This window comes from Pleurodeles waltl, chromosome 4_2 (genome assembly GCF_031143425.1).
Source record: "Pleurodeles waltl isolate 20211129_DDA chromosome 4_2, aPleWal1.hap1.20221129, whole genome shotgun sequence".
Classification (NCBI taxonomy): Eukaryota; Metazoa; Chordata; class Amphibia; order Caudata; family Salamandridae; genus Pleurodeles; species Pleurodeles waltl.
The window spans coordinates 1,067,353,090-1,067,370,930 of record NC_090443.1 but is presented as its reverse complement, the minus strand read 5'-3'; the positions used below and the strand labels follow the sequence as shown (position 1 = coordinate 1,067,370,930).

The 17,841-nt window shown below is 47.4% G+C and overlaps 1 protein-coding gene across 1 annotated transcript in view; it reads right to left on the bottom strand.

Moving 5' to 3' along the window:
• Nucleotides 1–17,841, bottom strand: part of LOC138293775 (zinc finger protein 850-like) — a 407,545-nt gene that overhangs the window by 316,765 nt on the left and 72,939 nt on the right. The window contains exon 4 of the mRNA XM_069233117.1: nucleotides 9,603–9,614. Within this exon, the coding sequence (XP_069089218.1) occupies nucleotides 9,603–9,614 (12 nt within the window). The remainder of the gene's footprint in view (nucleotides 1–9,602; nucleotides 9,615–17,841) is intronic.

Below are 17,841 nucleotides of genomic sequence, written 5' to 3'. Positions count from 1 at the left end.
CTCAACACCTTATCTTGTGGCCTTTTTGCAAATACAAAGGTTTTCTTGATACCTATCTTTCACTTTTTATATTTCAGCAAATGAATTGCTGTATACCCGGTATAGAATGAAAACCCATTGCAAGGTGCAGTTCATTTATTGGCTCTGAGTACCTAGGGTTCTTGATTAACCTACAAGCCCTATATGTCCCCACAACTAGAAGAGTCCAGCTGACGTAACGGTATATTGCTTTAAAAAATCTGACATCGCAGGAAAAAGTTACAGAGTAAAACGTGGAGAAAAATGGCTGTTTTTTTCACCTCATTTTCAAAAATGTTTTATTTCAGCTGTTGTTTTATGTAGGAAACCCTTGTAAGATCTACACAAATGACCCCTTGCTGAATTCAGAATTTTGTCTACTTTTCAGAAATGTTTAGATTTCTGGGATCCAGCATTGGTTTCACAACCATTTCTGTCACTAACTGGAAGGAGGCTGAAAGCGCAAAAAATAGTAAAAATGGGGTATGTCCCAGTAAAATGCCAAAATTGTGTTGAAAAATTGGGTTTTCTGATTCAAGTCTGCTTGTTCCTGAAAGCTGGGAAGATGGTGATTTTAGCACCGCAAACCCTTTGTTGATGCCATTTTCAGGGGGAAAACCACAAGCCTTCTTCTGCAGCCCTTTTTCCCCATTTTTTTTTTAAAAAACGACATTTTCCCTGTATTTTGGCTAATTTCTTGGTCTCCTTCAGGGGAACCCACAAAGTCTGGGTACCTCTAGAATCCTTAGGATGTTGGACAAAAAGGACGCAAATTTGGCTTGGTTAGCTTATGTGGACAAAAAGTTATGAGGGCCTAAGCGCAAACTGTCCCAAATAGCCAAAAAAAGGCTTGCCACCTGAGGGGGAAAAGGCCTCGCAGCGAAGGGGTTAAGGGACCCAGCCTCACTCTCTGTAGTACATGTGGTAGGGCGCCTTCAAACCAGTTCTGGTGCTCTTGGTATGTGAGCGATATTTCATGATACTGGTATGCTCGGTACTGTGGAGGTACGTTTTCAATTTCATATGTGTGAAATGTATGAGTTCTTTGGCCTACCTCAGGAAAGGTGACCCAACAGTAAAATGTTTCTGTTTGGTATGCTTCATTAGCTTCTATTATAAGAGTAACATCCCGCCCTCATCTGTAAGGCCATGCGTTAATAAATGTTGTGTTAGTGCTTATCTAGCATTTTCAGGAATGTCAATGGCATCTGCCATTTAATTTAGCAAACGGAACACCAAAATGGGGAGAATAAGTCCGTTTATGAGTTCGAGCTCGAACAACCTACAGCTTAATCAGGTGTTACCTTTTCAGCCGAGGAGGATTCTCCCAAAGACCACGGACGTCTCCGTATAATGGTACTTAGGGTACCTGTTGTCTGTGAGACAGTGATAGTCGGGGTATCTGTAAATTAGTGCCTAAACACCATCGTTGGTGGCGCCATGTCGTAGTTTGGACTCTTGCTCTGAGCAAGACTGCTGGTTAAAGGATGACAGTACTTTTGTTTGTATGCGACTATGCCTATCCTACAACAATTCACAAATGTTGTCCCAACATTACCGGCTCACTAGCAGCACCTATAGGAAAGTACCATCTTGCCTGGCATTATTACCCCCATTTTTACTGTATGCATGTTTGTTTTTGCCTATGTGTCACTGGGATCCTGCTAGCCAGGACCCCAGTGCTCATAAAGTATACCCTGTAAGTGTTCCCTGTGTGGTACCTAACTGTATCACTGAGGCTCTGCTAACCAGAACCTCAGTGTTTATGCTATCTCTGCTTTTAAAATTGTCACTGCAGGCTAGTGACTAATTTTACCAATTCTGATTGGCACACTGGAACACCCTTATAATTCCCTAGTATATGGTACCTAGGTACCCAGGGTATTTGGGGTTCCAGGAGATCCCTATCGGCTACAGCATTTCTTTTGCCACCCATAGGGAGCTCAGACAATTCTTACACAGGCCTGCCACTGCAGCCTGAGTGAAATAACGTCCATGTTACTTCACAGCCATTTTACACTGCACTTAAGTAACTTATAAGTCACCTATATGTCTAACCCTCACTTAGTGAAGCTTAGGTGCAAAGTTACTTAGTGTGTGGGCACCCTGGCACTAGCCAAGGTGCCCCCACATTGTTCAGGGCAAATTCCCCGGACTTTGTGAGTGCGGGGACACCATTACATGTGTGCACTACATATACGTCAATACCTATGTACAGTGTCACAATGGTAACTCCGAACAATGGCCATGTAACATGGCTAGGATCACATCCCCGGGTCTCCAGCATAAAGCCCGGGTACTGCCAAACTAACTTCCCGGGGTTTTCTCTGCGGCTATCGCTGCTGCCAACCCTTAGACAGGTTTCTGCCCCCCTGGGGCCTGGGCAGCCTGGTCCCAGGAAGGCAGAACAAAGGATTTCCTCTTAGAGGGTGTTACACCCTCTCCCTTTGGAAATAGGTGGGAAGGGCCTGGGAGGAGTAGCCTCTCCTGGCCTCTGGAAATGCTTTGAAGGGCACAGGTGGTGCCCTCCTTACATAAGCCAGTCTACACCGTTTCAGGGATCCCCCCAGCCCTGCTCTGGCGCGAAACTGGACAAAGGAAAGGGGAGTGACTACTCCCCTGGCCAGCACCTCCCAGGGGAGGTGCCCAGAGCTCCTCCAGTGTGTCCCCGACGACTGCCATCCTGGATGCAGAGGTGTGAGGGCACAATGGACACCTCTGAGTGTCCAGTGGCAGCAGGTGACGTCAGAGACCCCTCCTGATAGGTGCTTACCTTTCTTTGTAGCCAATCATCCTCTGAGGGCTACTTAGGGTCTCTCCTGTTGGTATCTCACCAGATAATTAATGCAAGAGCTCACCAGAGTTCCTCTGCACTTCCCTCTTCGACTTATGCCAAGGATCAACCGCTGACTGCTCCAGGACGCCTGCAAAACCGCAACAAAGTAGCAAGAAGACCACCAGCAACACTGTAGCGCCTCATCCTGCCGGCTTTCTCAACTGTTTCCTTGTGGTGCACGCTCTGAGGGCTGTCTGCCTTCACCCTGCACTGGAAGCCAAGAAGAAATCTCCTGTCCGTCGACGGAATCTTCCCCCTGCCAATGCAGGCACCAAACTTCTGCATCACCGGTCCTCTGGGTCCCCTCTCAACCTGACGAGCGTGGTCCCTGGAACACAGGAGCTGGATCCAAGTGTCCCCGACAGTCCAGTGGCCCTTCTGTCCAAATTTGGTGGAGGTAAGTCCCTGCCTCCCCACTGTAGGATGCTGGACTGGCTTGTAGTGAGTACCAAGGGGTACTTGCACCTTGCACCAGGCCCAGTTATCCCTTATTAGTGTATAGGGTGTCTAGCAGCTTAGGCTGATAGATAATGGTAGCTTAGCAAAGCAGCTCAGGCTGAACTAGGAGACGTGTGAAGCTACTACAGTACCACCTAGTGTCATATGCACAATATCATAAGAAAACACAATACACAGTTATACTAAAAATAAAGGTACTTTATTTTTATGACAATATGCCAAAGTATCTTAGAGTGTACCCTCAGTAAGAGGATAGGAAATATACACAAGATATATATACACAATAGCAAAAATATGCAGTATAGTCTTAGAAAACAGTGCAAACAATGTATAATTACAATAGGATGCAATGGGGAAACATAGGGATAGGGGCAACACAAACCATATACTCCAAAAGTGGAATGTGAACCACGAATGGACCCCAAACCTATGTGACCTTGTAGAGGGTCGCTGGGACTATTAGAAAATAGTGAGAGTTAGAAAAATAACCCTCCCCAAGACCCTGAAAAGTGAGTGCAAAGTGCACCAAAGTTCCCCTAAGGACAAAATAGTCGTGTTAGAGGGAGAATGCAAGGAAAACACAAATCAGCAATGCAACAACGATGGATTCCTGTCTGAAGGTACCTGTGGAACAAGGGGACCAAGTCCAAAAGTCACAAGCAGCTCGGAGATGGGCAGATGCCCAAGAAATGCCAGCGGTTGGTGCAAAGAAGCTCTTACTAGGCTGAAGAACTGTGAATACTGCAGGAACGACAAGGGCTAGAGACTTCCCCTTTGGAGGATGGATCCCCCACGCCTTGGAGAGTCGTGCAGAAGTGTTTTCCCGCCGGATGGACGCCAACAAGCCTTGCTACACGCAAATCGTGCGTTTGGCGTTTTTGGACGCTGCTGGGGCCCAGGAGGGACCAGGAGGTCGCAAATTGGACCTGCAGAGAGAGGGGACGTCGAGCAAGACAAAGAGCCCTCACTGAAGCAGGTAGCACCCGGAGAAGTGCCAGAAACAGGCACTACGAGGATGCGTGAAACGGTGCTCGCCGAAGTTGCACAAAGGAGTCCCACGTCGCCGGAGACCAACTTAGAAAGTCGTGCAATGCAGGTTAGAGTGCCGTGGACCCAGGCTTGGCTGTGCACGAAGGATTTCCGCCGGAAGTGCACAGGGGCCGGAGAAGCTTGCAAAGTCGCGGTTCCCAGCAATGCAGCCCAGCGAGGTGAGGCAAGGACTTACCTCCACCAAACTTGGGCTGAAGAGTCACTGGACTGTGGGGGTCACTTGGACGGTGTCGCTGGATTCGAGGGACCTCGCTCGTCGTGCTGAGAGGAGACCCAAGGGACCGGAGATGCAGCTTTTTGGTGCCTGCGGTTGCAGGGGGAAGATTCCGTCGACCCACGGGAGATTTCTTCGGAGCTTCTGGTGCAGAGAGGAGGCAGACTACCCCCACAGCATGCACAAGCAGGAAAACAGTCGAGAAGGCGGCAGGATCAGCGTTACAGAGTTGCAGTAGTCGTCTTTGCTACTATGTTGCAGGTTTGCAGGCTTCCAGCGCGGTCAGCGGTCGATTCCTTATCAGAAGGTGAAGAGGGAGATGCAGAGGAACTCGGCTGAGCTCATGCATTCGTTATCTGAAGTTTCCCCAGAGACAGAGACCCTAAATAGCCAGAAAAGAGGGTTTGGCTACCTAGGAGAGAGGAAAGGCTACTAACACCTGAAGGAGCCTATCACAAGGAGTCTCTGACGTCACCTGGTGGCACTGGCCACTCAGAGCAGTCCAGTGTGCCAGCAGCACCTCTGTTTCCAAGATGGCAGAGGTCTGGAGCACACTGGAGGAGCTCTGGACACCTCCCAGGGGAGGTGCAGGTCAGGGGAGTGGTCACTCCCCTTTCCTTTGTCCAGTTTCGCGCCAGAGCAGGGGCTAAGGGGTCCCTGAACCGGTGTAGACTGGCTTATGCAGAATTGGGCACCTCTGTGCCCAACAAAGCATTTCCAGAGGCTGGGGGAGGCTACTCCTCCCCTGCCTTCACACCATTTTCCAAAGGGAGAGGGTGTCACACCCTCTCTCAGAGGAAGTTCTTTGTTCTGCCATCCTGGGCCAGGCCTGGCTGGACCCCAGGAGGGCAGATGCCTGTCTGAGGGGTTGGCAGCAGCAGCAGCTGCAGAGAAACCCCAGGAAGGGCAGTCTGGCAGTACCAGGGTCTGTGCTACAGACCACTGGGATTATGGAATTGTACCAACAATGCCAGGATGGCATAGAGGGGGCAATTCCATGATCATAGACATGTTACATGGCCATATTCGGAGTTACCATGGTGAAGCTACATATAGGTAGTGACCTATATGTAGTGCACGCGTGTAATGGTGTCCCCGTACTCACAAAGTTCAGTGAATTGGCTCTGAACAATGTGGGGGCACCTTGGCTAGTGCCAGGGTGCCCTCACACTAAGTAACTTTGCACCTAACCTTTACCAGGTAAAGGTTAGACATATAGGTGACTTATAAGTTACTTAAGTGCAGTGTAAAATGGCTGTGAAATAACGTGGACGTTATTTCACTCAGGCTGCAGTGGCAGGCCTGTGTAAGAATTGTCAGAGCTCCCTATGGGTGGCAAAAGAAATGCTGCAGCCCATAGGGATCTCCTGGAACCCCAATACCCTGGGTACCTCAGTACCATATACTAGGGGATTATAAGGGTGTTCCAGTAAGCCAATGTAAATTGGTAAAAATGGTCACTAGCCTGTCAGTGACAATTTGGAAAGAAATGAGAGAGCATAACCACTGAGGTTCTGATTAGCAGAGCCTCAGTGAGACAGTTAGTCACTACACAGGTAACACATACAGGCACACTTATGAGCACTGGGGCCCTGGGTTACCAGGGTCCCAGTGACACATACAACTAAAACAACATATATACAGTGAAAAATGGGGGTAACATGCCAGGCAAGATGGTACTTTCCTACACCCACACCAGACAGTAATCCTTTGTACTGCGTGAACTGCAGCTGCTTGAGCTTCTTTGCAATTTTGCAAGACTTCCTTTGTGCACAGCCTAGCCCAGGTCCCCAGTACTCCGTCTTGCATTGCCCAACTCGCTGAGTTGGACTCCGACGTCGTGGGACCCTCTTTTGTTGTTCTGAGTTGACGGTTGTCCTCAGATCTTCTAAGTGCCAGTTCAGGTGCTTCTGCGGGTGCTGCCTGCTTCTGCATGGGCTCTCCGTATTGCTGAGCACCCCTCTGTCTCCTCCTCCAAGGGGCGACCTCTTGGTCCTTCCTGGGCTCGGGCAGCACCCATTTTCTTCAACCGCAACTCTTGCAGCTAGCAAGGCTTGTTTGCCGTCTTTCTGCATCCTCCAGCACGCCGTGTGACATCTTCTGACCAAAGGAGAGGTTCCTGGCACCTTCCGTTGTTGCAGAATCTTCAGCTTCGTCCACCTGGAGGCAGCCCTTTTGCACCTTCATCTGGGGTTTAGTGGGCTCCTGCCCCCCCTGGACACTTGCGTGACTCTTGGACTTGGTCCCCTTCCTTTACAGGTCCTCAGGTCCAGGAATCCATCTACAGTGCTCTGCAGTCAGTTATTGTCCTTGCAGAATCCCCTATCTCGACTTTACTGTCTTTCTGGGACAGTAGGGTAACTTTACTCCTAGTTTTCAGGGTCTTGGGGTGGGGTATCTTGGACACCCTTAGTGTTTTCTTACACTCCCAGTGACGCTCTACACACTACACTAGGCCTGGGGTCCATTCGTGGTTCGCATTCCACTTTTGGAGTATATGGTTTGTGTTGCCCCTAGGCCTATTTCTCCCTATTGCATTCTATCGTGTTCTACAGTGTTTGCACTACTTTTCTAACTGTTACTTACCTGATTTTGGTTTGTGTGTGTATATTTTGTGTATATTACTTACCCCTAAGGGAGTATATCCTCTGAGATACTTTTGGCATATTGTCACTAAAATAAAGTACCTTTATTTTTAGTAACTCAGAGTATTGTGCTTTCTTATGATATAGTACTAAGTGATATAAGTGGTATAGTAGGAGCTTTGCATGTCTCCTAGTTCACCCTAAGCCGTTCTGCTATAGCTACCTATATCGGCCTAAGCTGCTAGAACACCTCTAATCTACTATTAAGGGATAACTGGACCTGGAACAAGGTGAAAGTACCACAAGGTACCCACTATGAGACAGGCCAGCCTCCTACATTGGTGGTGCAGCAGTGGGATAGGTGCTTGTAACTGCTTTACCACTTTGTCATTGGTGCTTTTCATGAGAAACACATATACTAAATATTTCAATATACACACTCAACTAAACAGTTTTACTTTCCTTCTCTAAAACTTTCTAAAAAGTTTTCAAAAAGTTTGAAAAAAAATGTTCTCTGTGCTTTCAAAAGTTCCAAAAACTTTTTCTCTCTCTCTATCGTAAACCTTTTCTATCATGTCTTCAGTAGAACTTACTCCCACAGTTGTTCAGGCAACCTATGAGAGTTTAAACTTTAAAAGTTTGAGGGGTCTCTGCATTGAAAGAGTGTGAGAAAGTAGCCTTTTCTAGCCTTGTTACCCCCACTTTTGGCCTGTTTGTGAGTATATGTCAGGGTGTTTTCACTGTCTCACTGGGATCCTGCTAGCCAGGGCCCAGTGCTCATAGTGAAAACCCTATGTTTTCAGTATGTTTGTTATGTGTCACTGGGACCCTGCTAGCCAGGACCCCAGTGCTCATAAGTTTGTGGCCTATATGTATGCGTTTCCTGTGTGATGCCGAACTGTCTCACTGAGGCTCTGCTAATCAGAACCTCAGTGGTTATGCTCTCTCTGCTTTCTAAATTGTCACTAACAGGCTAGTGACCAATTTTACCAATTCACATTGGCATACTGGAACACCCTTATAATTCCCTAGTATATGGTACTGAGGTATCCAGGGTATTGGGGTTCCAGGAGATCCCTATGGGCTACAGCATTTCTTTTGCCACCCATAGGGAGCTCTGACAATTCTTACACAGGCCTGCCACTGCAGCCTGAGTTAAATAACGTCCACGTTATTTCACAGCCATTTACCACTGCACTTAAGTAACTTATAAGTCACCTATATGTCTAACGTTCACCTGGTGAAGGTTAAGTGCAAAGTTACTTAGTGTGTGGGCACCCTCGCACTAGCCAAGGTGTCCCCACATCGTTCAGGGCAAATTCCCCGGACTTTGTGAGTGCGGGGACACCATTTCACGCGTGTACTATACATAGGTCACTACCTATATATAGCGTCACAATGGTAACTCCGAACATGGCCATGAAACATGTCTAAGATCATGGAATTGTCACCCCAATGCCATTCTGGCATTGGGGAGACAATTCCATGATCCCCCGAGTCTCTAGCACAGACCCGGGTACTGCAAAACTACCTTTCCCGGGGTTTCACTGCAGCTGCTGCTGCTGCCAACCCCTCAGACAGGTGTCTGCCCTCCTGGGGTCCAGCTGGGCTTGGCCCAGGAAGGCAGAACAAAGGACTTCCTCAGAGAGAGGGTGTTACACCCTCTCCCTTTGGAAAAAGGTGTCAGGGCTGGGGAGGAGTAGCCTCCCCCAGCCTCTGAAATGCTTTGATGGGCATAGATGGTGCCCATCTCTGCATAAGCCAGTCTACACCGGTTCAGGGATCCCCAAGCCCTGCTCTGGCTCAAAACTGGACAAAGGAAAGGGGAGTGACGCCTCCCCTGACCTGCACCTCCCAGGGGAGGTGCCCAGAGCTCCCCCAGTGTGCTCCAGACCTCTGCCATCTTGGAAACAGAGGTGTTGCTGGCACACTGGACTGCTCTGAGTGGCCAGTGCCATCAGGTGACGTCAGAGACTCCTTCTGATAGGCTCTTACCTGTGTTACTAGCCTATCCTCCTTCCTAGGTAGCCAAACCTCCTTTTCTGGCTATTTAGGGTCTCTGCTTTGGGGAATTCTTCAGATACGGAATGCAAGAGCTCACCAGAGTTCCTCTGCACTTCTCTCTTCACCTTCTGCCAAAGGATCGACCGCTGACTGCTCAGGATGCTTGCAAAACCGCAACAAAGTAGCAAAGACGACTACTGCAACCTTGTATCGCTTACCCTGCCGCTTTCTCGACTGTTTCCTGGTGGTGCATGCTCTGGGGGAAGTCTGCCTCCTTCTTGCACCAGGAGCTCTGAAGAAATCTCCTGTGGGACGACGGAATCTTCCCCCTGCAACCGCAGGCAACAAAAGACTGCATCACCGGTCCTCTGGGTCCCCTCTCAGCACAACGAGCGTGGTCCCTGGAACTCAGCAACTCTGTCCAAGTGACTCCCACAGTCCAGTGACTCTTCAGTCCAAGTTTAGTGGAGGTAAGTCCTTGCCTCTCCACGCTAGACTGCATTGCTGGGTACCGCGTGATTTGCAGCTGCTCCAGCTCCTGTGCACTCTTCCAGGATTTCCTTTGTGCACAGCCAAGCCTGGGTCCTCGACACTCTAACCTGCAGTGCACAACCTTCTGAGTTGTCCTCTGGCGTCGTGGGACTCCCTTTTGTGTCTTCGGGTGGACTTCGGTTCACTCCTTTTCCAAGTGCCTGTTCCGGTACTTCTGCGGGTGCTGCCTGCTTCTGTGAAGGCTCCCTGACTTGCTGGGCGTCCCCTCTGTCTCCTCATCCAAGTGGCGACATCCTGGTCCCTCCTGGGCCACAGCAGCATCCAAAAACCCTAACCGCGACCCTTGCAGCTAGCAAGGCTTGTTTGCAATCTTTCTGCGTAGGAACACCTCTGCAGCTTCTTCACGACTTGGGACATCCATCCTCCAAGGGGAAGTTTCTAGCCCTCTTCGTTCTTGCAGAATCCACAGCTTCTACCATCCGGTGGCAGCTTCTTTGCACCCTCAGCTGGCATTTCCTGGGCATCTGCCCACTCTCGACATTGTCGCGACTCTTGGACTTGGTCCCCTTGTTTCACAGGTACTCAGGTCCAGAAATTCACTGTTGTTGCTTGTCTGGTATTGGTCTTCCTTGCAGAATCCCCCTATCATGACTTCTGTGCTCTCTGGGGGTTATAGGTGCACTTTACACCTACTTTTCAGGGTCTTGGGGTGGGCTATTTTTCTAACCCTCACTGTTTTCTTACAGTCCCAGCGACCCTCTACAAGCTCACATAGGTTTGGTGTCCATTCGTGGTTCGCATTCCACTTTTGGAGTATATGGTTTGTGTTGCCCCTATACCTATGTGCTCCTATTGCAATCTACTGTAACTTTACATTGCTTGCATTACTTCCTTTTGCTATTACTGCATATTTTTGGTATTGTGTACATATATCTTGTGTATATTTGGCATCGTCATACTGAGGGTACTCACTGAGATACTTTTGGCATATTGTCATCATCATCATTCATTACTTTATTCGGTACAAAAAGACCATAAAAGACATCAAATAAATAGAACATACAAATTTCTCAATCATAAAATTGCTAAAAAACGTTATTAGTACATTTTCCGAATACCATGAGCAGCATATATAAAATTTAACACAGCCTGAATTATGTCCATGTTTCCCAAATTATGTAAGTGAGAATAAGCAAGCTGGCTAGTTCTAATACTTTTAGACAAAAATAACGGACGTAAAAACCTTTTTCTCGGAACAACATATTGTAGGAGGCTGGACTGGCTTGTAGTGAGTACCAAGGGGTACTTGCACCTTGCACCAGGCCCAGTTATCCCTTATTAGTGTATAGGGTGTCTAGCAGCTTAGGCTGATAGATAATGGTAGCTTAGCAAAGCAGCTTAGGCTGAACTAGGAGACGTGTGAAGCTACTACAGTACCACTTAGTGTCATATGCACAATATCATAAGAAAACACAATACACAGTTATACTAAAAATAAAGGTACTTTATTTTTATGACAATATGCCAAAGTATCTTAGAGTGTACCCTCAGTGAGAGGATAGGAAATATACACAAGATATATATACACAATAGCAAAAATATGCAGTATAGTCTTAGAAAACAGTGCAAACAATGTATAGTTACAATAGGATGCAATGGGGAAACATAGGGATAGGGGCAACACAAACCATATACTCCAAAAGTGGAATGCGAACCACGAATGGACCCCAAACCTATGTGACCTTGTAGAGGGTCGCTGGGACTATTAGAAAATAGTGAGAGTTAGAAAAATAACCCTCCCCAAGACCCTGAAAAGTGAGTGCAAAGTGCACTAAAGTTCCCCTAAGGACAAAGTAGTCGTGTTAGAGGAATAATGCAGGAAAGACACAAACCAGCAATGCAACAACTGTGGATTTCCAATCTAGGGTACCTGTGGAACAAGGGGACCAAGTCCAAAAGTCACAAGCAAGTCGGAGATGGGCAGATGCCCAGGAAATGCCAGCTGCGGGTGCACAGAAGCTTCGACTGGACAGAAGAAGCTGAGGTTTCTGCAGGAACGAAAAGGGCTAGAGACTTCCCCTTTGGTGGACGGATCCCTCTCGCCTTGGAGAGTCGTGCAGAAGTGTTTTCCCGCCGGAAGGACGCCAACAAGCCTTGCTAGGCGCAAATCGTGCGTTTGGCGTTTTTGGACGCTGCTGGGGCCCAGGAGGGACCAGGAGGTCGCAAATTAGACCTGAAGAGAGAGGGGACGTCGAGCAAGACAAAGAGCCCTCACTGAAGCAGGTAGCACCCGGAGAAGTGCCAGAAACAGGCACTACGAGGATGCGTGAAACGGTGCTCGCCGAAGTTGCACAAAGGAGTCCCACGTCGCCGGAGACCAACTTAGAAAGTCGTGCAATGCAGGTTAGAGTGCCGTGGACCCAGGCTTGGCTGTGCACGAAGGATTTCCGCCGGAAGTGCACAGGGGCCGGAGTAGCTGCAAAGTCGCAGTTCCCAGCAATGCAGCCCAGCGAGGTGAGGCAAGGACTTACCTCCACCAAACTTGGGCTGAAGAGTCACTGGACTGTGGGGGTCACTTGGACAGAGTCGCTGGATTCGAGGGACCTCGCTCGTCGTGCTGAGAGGAGACCCAAGGGACCGGTGATGCAGCTTTTTGGTGCCTGCGGTTGCAGGGGGAAGATTCCGTCGACCCACGGGAGATTTCTTCGGAGCTTCTGGTGCAGAGAGGAGGCAGGCTACCCCCACAGCATGCACAAGCAGGAAAACAGTTGAGAAGGCGGCAGGATCAGCGTTACAGAGTTGCAGTAGTCGTCTTTGCTACTATGTTGCAGGTTTGCAGGCTTCCAGCGCGGTCAGCGGTCGTTTCCTTATCAGAAGGTGAAGAGAGAGATGCAGAGGAACTCGGATGAGCTCTTGCATTCGTTATCTAAAGTTTCCCCAGAGACAGAGACCCTAAATAGCCAGAAAAGAGGGTTTGGCTACCTAGGAGAGAGGATAGGCTACTAACACCTGAAGGAGCCTATCAGCAGGAGTCTCTGACGTCACCTGGTGGTACTGGCCACTCAGAGCAGTCCAGTGTGCCAGCAGCACCTCTGTTTCCAAGATGGCAGAGGTCTGGAGCACACTGGAGGAGCTCTGGACACCTCCCAGGGGAGGTGCAGGTCAGGGGAGTGGTCACTCCCCTTTCCTTTGTCCAGTTTCGCGCCAGAGCAGGGGCTAAGGGGTCCCTGAACCGGTGTAGACTGGCTTATGCAGAATTGGGCACATCTGTGCCCAAGAAAGCATTTCCAGAGGCTGGGGGAGGCTACCCCTCCCCTGCCTTCACACCATTTTCCAAAGGGAGAGGGTGTAACACCCTCTCTCAGAGGAAGCCCTTTGTTCTGCCATCCTGGGACAAGCCTGGCTTGACCCCAGGAGGGCAGAAACCTGTCTGAGGGGTTGGCAGCAGCAGCTGCAGTGAAACCCCAGGAAAGGCAGTTTGGCAGTACCAGGGTCTGTGCTACAGACCACTGGGATCATGGGATTGTGCCAACTATGGTAAGATGGCATAGAGGGGGCAATTCCATGATCATAGACATGTTACATGGCCATATTCGGAGTTACCATTGTGAAGCTACATATAGGTAGTGACCTATATGTAGTGCACGCGTGTAATGGTGTCCCCGCACTCACAAAGTCTGGGGAATTGGCCCTGGACAATGTGGGGGCACCTTGGCTAGTGCCAGGGTGCCCTCACACTAAGTAACTTTGCACCTAACCTTTACCAGGTAAAGGTTAGACATATAGGTGACTTATAAGTTACTTAAGTGCAGTGTAAAATGGCTGTGAAATAACGTGGACGTTATTTCACTCAGGCTGCAGTGGCAGGCCTGTGTAAGAATTGTCAGAGCTCCCTATGGGTGGCAAAAGAAATGCTGCAGCCCATAGGGATCTCCTGGAACCCCAATACCCTGGGTACCTCAGTACCATATACTAGGGAATTATAAGGGTGTTCCAGTAAGCCAATGTAAATTGGTAAAAATGGTCACTAGCCTGTTAGTGACAATTTGGAAAGAAATGAGAGAGCATAACCACTGAGGTTCTGGTTAGCAGAGCCTCAGTGAGACAGTTAGTCACTACACAGGTAACACATTCAGGCACACTTATGAGCACTGGGGCCCTGGGTTACCAGGGTCCCAGTGACACATACAACTAAAACAACATATATACAGTGAAAAATGGGGGTAACATGCCAGGCAAGATGGTACTTTCCTACACATATAAAGTGCAAAAAAGCATAAAGTGCAATGTACTCTGGGGTGTCTTTCCATCACAGCGACAAGGAGGAAAGTTCTTGAACCAGGTTCCACATGCTGGAAATGCTACCAGGTAGTGTAAGGTATTTAAACGTAGCCTCGTGAGTAAAAACCTTTGTCGCTCGTGATTGATAATAGTCAAATATAGCTTTGGTTGAAGTTGTTGTGTCTCATGCCTCGTCCATGATCTAATTACACCCGAGGCTGGCTCCATGGCCTGGTTTTTCTGCCAGAATATGTCTTTAACCTTCTTAATGTCCTGTCTTGTTAAAGTATCCGGTTTAAGGAAAAATTCTCCTAATCCTAATGATAGGAGGGAGAGATAGACATATCTAAGCCAGGGTATATCCAGAAATCGTGATAAGTGGAGACAATCCTGTATCACCTTTCTACATAAAAACGCTTCTGTCTTGGTCCAGATTTTTACCCACAATAATACAGGTTGAAGCTTTATATAGCTAGATATGTGTCTCAAGTCTACTTCTTTATGACAAAACATTCCTGGTGTAGATTGGGGGACTCCTAATAACCTTCTTAAAAATTTATTTTCTACAGTCTGGAGTCCTGTACATTCTGCATGCCCCCAAACCCCGGCTCCAAATGTCGCAATAGAAAGACACTTAGAGGAGAAAACAGTCATCATTTCTTTAACAGGTTTATGTCGGAGTCTTTTCGCAAACCTAAAAACTGCTTCTATGGCTTTTTGGAATTGTATTGAACGTATATTAATTAAAAATTTCCAATTAAAATCTACATCAATGGGGACCCCCAGATACGTAAAATGTGGGACCTTGAGTATCTCATGCCCATCTAGAACAAAGTTTTTCGTTTTTGCTAATTTGGGTCCAGTCTTCATCACAAATTACTTAGGGCCAGATGAAGGAAGCACTTTGCGAGTCGCAAACGGCAAAATTTGCCGTTTGCGACTCGCAAATGCGTGTTTCCTATGCAGAAATGCATTTTGCGAGTCGTTACCGACTCGCAAAATGCATTTCCGAATCGCAAATAGGAAGGGGTGTTCCCTTCCTATTTGCGATTCGCAATGGTATGCAATTCCATTTGTGACCGCTTATGCGGTCGCAAATGGAGTCGCAGTTACCATCCACTTGAAGTGGATGGTAACCCATTCGCAAACGGGAAGGGGTCCCCATGGGACCCCTTCCCCTTTGTGAATGGACCCCAAAATATTTTTTCAGGGCAGGGAGTGGTCCAAGGGACCACTCCCTGCCCTGAAAAAACCGAAACAAAAGGTTTCGGATTTTTTTAAATGCACCTCGTTTTCCCTTAGGGAAAACGGGCTACATTTAAAAAAAAAAAAAAACTGCTTTATTGAAAAGCAGGTCGCTAACATGGAGGCCTGCTGACTACAGCAGGCCTCCATGTTAGCGAGTGCCTATACTCGCTATGGGGCCGCAATTTGCGACCCACCTCATGAATATTCATGAGGTGGGTCATTGCGACCCCATAGCGAGTTGCAGTCGGTGTCTGAGACACCGTACTGCATAGCAATTTGCGAGTTGCAAATTGCGAGTCGGAAGGACTCGCAATTTGCAACTCGCAAATTGCTTCCTTCCTACATCTGGCCCTTAGTTCTGTTAATTTTAAGACCGAGGTTCCCCATAAAAGTATTAAAAGCATTTAATAAAATCTGGAGGCCATTTGCTGTCCTTGAGATGAGTAAGCATCGTCCGCATACAAGAGTACAGGGATTGGGGAATTATTGATGACTGGGGAATCCTTACCTGATTCACAAAGAAATTTCTCTAACCCATTTATATACAAAAGAAAAAGAAAAGGGGCAAGGACACAACCCTGTCTAACCCCCTTTAGTGAGAGAAATTTCTCTGTCAAACCTCCCTTCCGGGAATAGCAGACCTGAGCCTCTGTACAGGCGTGAAGTTTACTAAGTAAGATGACTATATCTTTATCCACGCCCATATCCAGCATTACCATCCACAGTTTCTCCCTGTTAACTGTATCAAAGGCACAGGACAGATCCATGAATGCTAGATGTATACACCCCCTTTTGACTTTGGTATATTTCTGGACTATGAGGGTCAAGTTAAGAGTTTGTTCTACTCTGCCCACACCTGGCCGAAAGCCAAATTGTATTTCTGAAAGGGAGTGAGGTTCAGTCGCCCATTTTTCTAGCTTATTTAAGATCACTCGACCTAGAATTTTGACTGAACTATCCAATAAAGAGATTGGGCGATAGCACAAAGGATCTGCCCTGTCTCCCTTCTTGAAAATCGGGACGATGATCGCCTCTTTCCAAGAATCTACTAAAGGGCCTGCCACAGCCGATCTCAAGACATTGGTAAGCAGTGGTCCCCAGAAATCTGGAAGCGCTTTATATAAATCGGCAGGAATTCTGTCTGGGCCAGGGGCTTTCTCAGAGGGGCAGTCTTGAATGGCTTGTTTGACATCGTCCACGCTTATAATATTGCTAAAGGCCAGATTTAACTGATCATTTCCTATAAGCTTCAAACAGTTCGACATTTCTAATTGAACATTTGTCTCTGTAGAAAAAGATTTTTTGAAATAATCCACCCAAGTCTTGGCTGGAATGACAGTATCCATGGACATCTCATGTTTATCATTCAGCAGTGAAGAGTTAACCACACGCCAGAATGCAGTTGTATCTTTAATTTTACTTGCTTCCATCAATTCCTCCCACGCAGACTCACTTAGTTCGGCTTTCCTCTTGGCAAGTGCTTCCTTATAATTTTTCCTAGCAATTTTAATTGCTTGTCGATCTTGGGGAGATGCATTGATTATTTTCTTTAGCTTGCTTAAGGATGTGGTGCATGCATGGTTAAACCATCTTGAGCCATAAACTTTGTTAGTGCCAGAGGGCTGTAGTTTCTCCGCCATGTACCTTGTCAAAGAGGAAAATGCACGGACAATTTCATGGGGGGCCCTATCTTCATCCAGGGATGTCATAACATCTGACCATTTATTCAGCAATAGGTCTTTAAAGAAGGTATTGCTGTTTATCTTTCCCCATTTAATTGTGAGTCCTTTTTGGGTTGAGAGCTTCATAGCAGGGTGTCGCTTCCCACTTCTTGAATCGCTCGTCAAGTCCAAGTTAATCACAATAGATAAGGGGTTATGGTCACTAATACAGGGGTCACCCTGAATTGCCCTGCAATAGAGGATAATTCTCTAGAATAAATAATATAGTCAATGGTAGTATGAGTATCCCCCCTTACAAATGTTGGTATCCCTCTAATAACTGGTATGGGGAAAAACAGAGAATTTGCTGTTATCAGAGAGTTAAGAGCATTCCCATATGGAGAGTGTTTAAAATGTTGAATGGGATTATCATTTTCATCTAAGAGTCCACAGCAATCCAAGAACTCTGGCTCACACAGGTGGGCATTAAAATCACCAGCCCAAACTATTCTTAGGTCCTTTTTACTAATAGTTGTTACCTTATGTATTAACATCTCCAGGCTACCCACCACACTTGTGTCAGAATTGTCAAAGGTATTATTATACAGTAATAGTTGATCAGTAGTATATCAAATGGCTCTACTAATTTCAAAAATAAAGCCAGAAAAAAAGGAGATGTGCCCACAACATGTGCTTCCATCCCTCCGGCATCTACAGATAGAAAAGTAGCCAAACCGCCCTTAGCTCTGCCTGCGGAGGCCTTAGTTGCAGGAACACTATATGTGGTGTAACCATTAATATGTGGGGATTCTGTGAGCCAGGTCTCCTGGCAGCAGATAAAAAGATTTTCCGTCTCTAAATTTATCCAGTCAGGGTTTCCAATTTTTGATTTTAAACCTGCAACGTTTCAGGAAATAATCCCTAGGGCTGTCATACCCTGTGTGTCATGTATATTGGAGGCTCCCTTGGATTGCGAGAGGGACTATGACAGTA